The sequence below is a fragment of the Miscanthus floridulus genome, chromosome 8 (assembly GCF_019320115.1).
Source record: "Miscanthus floridulus cultivar M001 chromosome 8, ASM1932011v1, whole genome shotgun sequence".
Classification (NCBI taxonomy): Eukaryota; Viridiplantae; Streptophyta; class Magnoliopsida; order Poales; family Poaceae; genus Miscanthus; species Miscanthus floridulus.
The window spans coordinates 84,161,561-84,165,668 of NC_089587.1; the positions used below are offsets into that span (position 1 = coordinate 84,161,561).

The 4,108-nt window shown below is 51.9% G+C and overlaps 1 protein-coding gene across 1 annotated transcript; it reads left to right on the top strand.

The window, feature by feature from the left end:
• Nucleotides 1–1,570: 1,570 nt before the first annotated feature.
• Nucleotides 1,571–3,062, top strand: LOC136472801 (uncharacterized). The gene is made up of 2 exons (XM_066470506.1): nt 1,571–1,696; nt 1,897–3,062. The coding sequence occupies exons 1-2, from the start codon at nt 1,682–1,684 to the stop codon at nt 2,599–2,601; spliced, it is 720 nt and encodes a 239-aa protein (XP_066326603.1). The 5' UTR covers nt 1,571–1,681; the 3' UTR covers nt 2,602–3,062.
• The last annotated feature ends 1,046 nt before the right edge of the window (nt 3,063–4,108 follow it).

Genomic DNA, 4,108 nt, shown 5'->3' on the forward strand with positions numbered 1-4,108 from the left:
CTACAACTAGTTTATTTCTCTCGAACAATGCAACCAATGCAGGCTGCGTAGATCTGGAGGCCATCGATCCATGCATCAAATGAGTGCGAGCAATATACAAAACCGATCCAAGCACGTACGCATGCAGCTGCAGGGAGATCGATCTATGGCGATGGATCCAGGAGAACATCGTCTGAACATGCATGCATGTCGACTGTCGTCCGTCTTGCCAAGAAGGCTGGCACTGGGCTGGGAAGGCAGGCACACACACCGCACACGTACTGCGGCAGAACGACGCGACCCGTAGCAGGTATTGATCGGTCGGATGCATGCACTGACGGCCGGCCGGCCGGTGAAGACGAGCTAGCACGGTGGACACATCATCGTCCCTTATACAACTCAAAAGGCGTGCTCGCCGTCGTGGCCCTGCCAGCCAGCCAGCTCAGGATCTCATCTGATCCCTAGCTTGTACGTTAGCCTCATCTTGACATCCGGATCGACGATCGACGTCCTAGCTAGCAGCTCATTAACGAGACCAATGCGAAGCCGAAAGAGAAACAGTGCACCCATGCAGCTAGCTGTACTAGCTAGGTAGCACCACCGGTGCCGCACTACTGCACAGCACAGTGCACACACTCATCGTCGATCCATCTGGACTGGCTGGACATGTGCATCTTCCAGGCCACGCATGCGTGGGCATGGGCTCGCTCGATCGCTGGATCATGGTGGCCATCTTTTGGAGAGATATATATAGGGACTTTTGGTTCCAAATAAGTCATCTACTTATAAGTTAAAAAGTGAAATAAGTGATTGATTTTGCTAAACACCACCAATTTATAAGTCATCCCTGCTTATAAGAAATAAGTTGGTTCATCCCTACTTAAAACTTATAAGCCACCATTTTCCGCGTGGGGCCCACACCTTTCACTTAACAGACATGAGTTTATAAGTTATCGACAACCAAACAGACATAACTTATAAGTCACTGATTTTCAATCAACTGACTTAATAAATCACCTGACTTATGAAAACTAAATAGAGTCATAGTCTCATCATGGATCAATCCATCAGAGCATGAGCATGCAACTTGCCCCGAATATAATGCACACGTACGATATGGGAATAATGACGTTGCATGTAGCCATGTGCTAGAGCTCTAAGATTCACACTCTTTTTTATATACTTCCTCTCTCAAAAAAAAAACTTTGAATCTGGACGGGACGTTCAGTCAGGATCAGAACTAGAATTGTGTTGTGTCTAGACTTAAGCCACTTTAGCACGTCTCATTCAAAACGGCTTCACTGGTGAAGCCAAAGCCGATAAAGTCAGAAAAACTGTTTTTTTTTTTTGCTTCTAGTTCATTTTAACCCCGACTTACAAAACGGTTTCACGCTACAGTGTCTCGATTTGCGCAAAATAGATGAAGCGGAAGCCGGCATAAGCCGTGCCCAAGAGGCCTTTAAAGCTAGAATTGTGTTTACACGACGATGATACAGTACACATGGTTGGCTGGCTGGCTTGCCCTTTTACACGGAATGACCATTTTGGCCTTGCAGCGCCGGGCACTATATATACACCCCCTCTGCCCTCACACACCACCGCATCACAAAGACAGTCCATCACACTGGTAAGCTCTGCTTAGCTCGGAGCTTTTCAGTGCTTTGTTCAGTCCAGCTCGATCGGCACCACCCCAGCTGCACCAATGGCCACCGCCGAGGTAATCACACATTCACACCGCCTTCCGATCCCATGCATTTCTCTTCAATTCGATCGATCGCATGGTCAGTTTCATGCATCTGCATGCATGCTTGCACCATTATGCGTGTAATGATGCAGTACGTGATCGTACTGAGCGCACCATGGAAAATGCTCACCGTCGTTCCTTCCGTGTGTGCCAACGTACGTACGTACGTGCAGGTCCAGTTCCCGACTGCCGCGCCCGTCGAGGAGGCTCCAGTGGTAGTGGAGGCTGTCCAGCCGGCCGCCGTCGTCGAGGAGACCCCGAAGGAGGAGGCCCCTGCTCCGGTTGTCCCAGAGACCCCGGCCGCCGAAGAGCCAGCTCCGGCGGTGGAGACCGAGATCGCTAAGGAGCAGGAGGCGGAGCCGGAGGCGGAGGCTGTCCCTGCCGGTACTGAGACCAAGGAGGTCGAGGTCGAGGCCGTGGCCGCGCCGGCAGAGACGGAGACCAAGGAAGCAGAGGCGGAGGCGGCGTCGGCAGCAGAGACGGAGACCAAGGAGGCAGAGCCGGAGGCTGCTGCTGCCCCCGTCGAGGCTGTCCCGGCCGAGACTGAGGCTGAGCCGGAGGTGGCGGCCGAGCCCGAGGCAGCAGCTCCGGCTGAGACCGAGACCAAGGAGGCGGAGGTAGAGGCTGCGGCGGCCCCTGCTGAGGCCGAGACCAAGGAGGCGGAGCCAGCGGCGGCGGCCGAGGCCGAGGTGGCTGTGCCCGTGCCGGCTGAGGAGGCCGAGGGGGAGGAGGCAGCACCGGCTGTTGCCGCCGCTCCTGAAGCAGAAGTCGCGCCGGCGCAGGAGGAAGCGCCGGCTGCCGCAGCGGCCGAGGAGGCGGCGCCGGCAGAGGCGGCCCCTGCTCCCGAGGCGGCCGCCGCCGACAAATCCGACGAGTGAGTCCTGCGCGGCGGACGTCGGGACGCGCGGTCGATCTAGCTGCGTCAGCCTGTCACATGGCGTACGCGCGCCGCGTTGGTGCCACGGCAACGCGCCATGGCGCCGGCATAGGTCGCTAGCTAGCTGCTTTTTCGTGGACTCCGTCGTCGGCCGTCGTCGCTGTTCGGCGAGTTCACGTCGTGTCGTACTTAGCTACGTGGCGCGGTGTGCCCCTCTAGTACCGGTTGTGTCATGTTGTGTTGTGTGATTGTGTCGAATAATGTATCTGTGTGTTACTTCTGTGTCGGTGCTGATGTGGCCTGACTTTACAGCACATCGGTGGGGCCGGGGCCTTGGAGCTCTCTGTGTCGTTTAAATATGTTGGTTAATACGTGTACTGTACCATCTAGTATATGTGTTTTGAGTGTGTAGTATATCTGTGTTCCATCCATCTTTTGAAAACTTTTTTTTTGCCATGTCATGAGACAGATTTTTCTTAGTAACCGTCGTTATTTTACACATATTAGAGACTGTTTTTTCTTAAACCATCGCTATGGTGTACAAAATATTGATAACGACTTTGGGGCCGGGTGGGTTTTGTTGATGAGATTCGTGCAGGTGCGTAAACGCTCCACTTGGTCCAACTCTCCCTGTTGCCATTCTGACGAGGGTTTAGCAACCTCGATGCTTATTGTGGTTCCGAACCCGCGACTCATCCCTAATTTTTGTGACAAACTTTTTGTCCATCACCTAATAATATAGTTTGGTTCCCATACTTGTTGGGTTTAAATCCTATGCTTGATACTCGTACTCATATACGATGAAGAAAAGATATCATTTGTTAAGTGCTAAGTAATAATTTTGCTTATTTTTTTTCCGAATGTGCTCGTAAAGATAGAGTGTACGTGCGTTCATGGATGTGGCAATGAGGATGGACGTACGTATATGAACTTTGTGTCTCTTGTGTGTCTGCCACACAAAAAAAGGCCTGGTGCTTTCTTGTGTTGTGTGTTAGTGTGAACCATTGTGGGCTCCACATGCCCTTCACCCTGAGCTCCTTCGGCATGATGGATGTGTGTGGTGTGATAAACCGGCCACAGAAATTGTGTATAGAGTCGTATGGACGTTTGTGCAAGAATGATTTTACTTGCCTTCAATCTCAATAGAGATCCGCTTGACAAGGGGCTCTTGTCCGGATCCATTTTAGGAACGGCCCATATGAAGTTTGGAGACCTGATCGGCCCATGGGATCATGATTACCAATCTTGATCCGCCACTATTCCTACGGAGCTGCTGCACTAGTGAAAAGCCCAAGGGCCTGCGAGATGTCCGAGAAAAGGCGAGCGTGAGGAGGATTGCCGAATGCCGATGCAATGTTTTGGTTCTTGAATCGAAAGGATCTTTCCTGGAGCTGTAATTAATGGAGCCAGTGAATAAATCTTTCTTGGAATTGTTAAAATATCTTTGCCCTGAGCCTGAGGATCGCCTATAAGTCATTTTTTTTTGTGTGTGTATACAGTTCGCACGT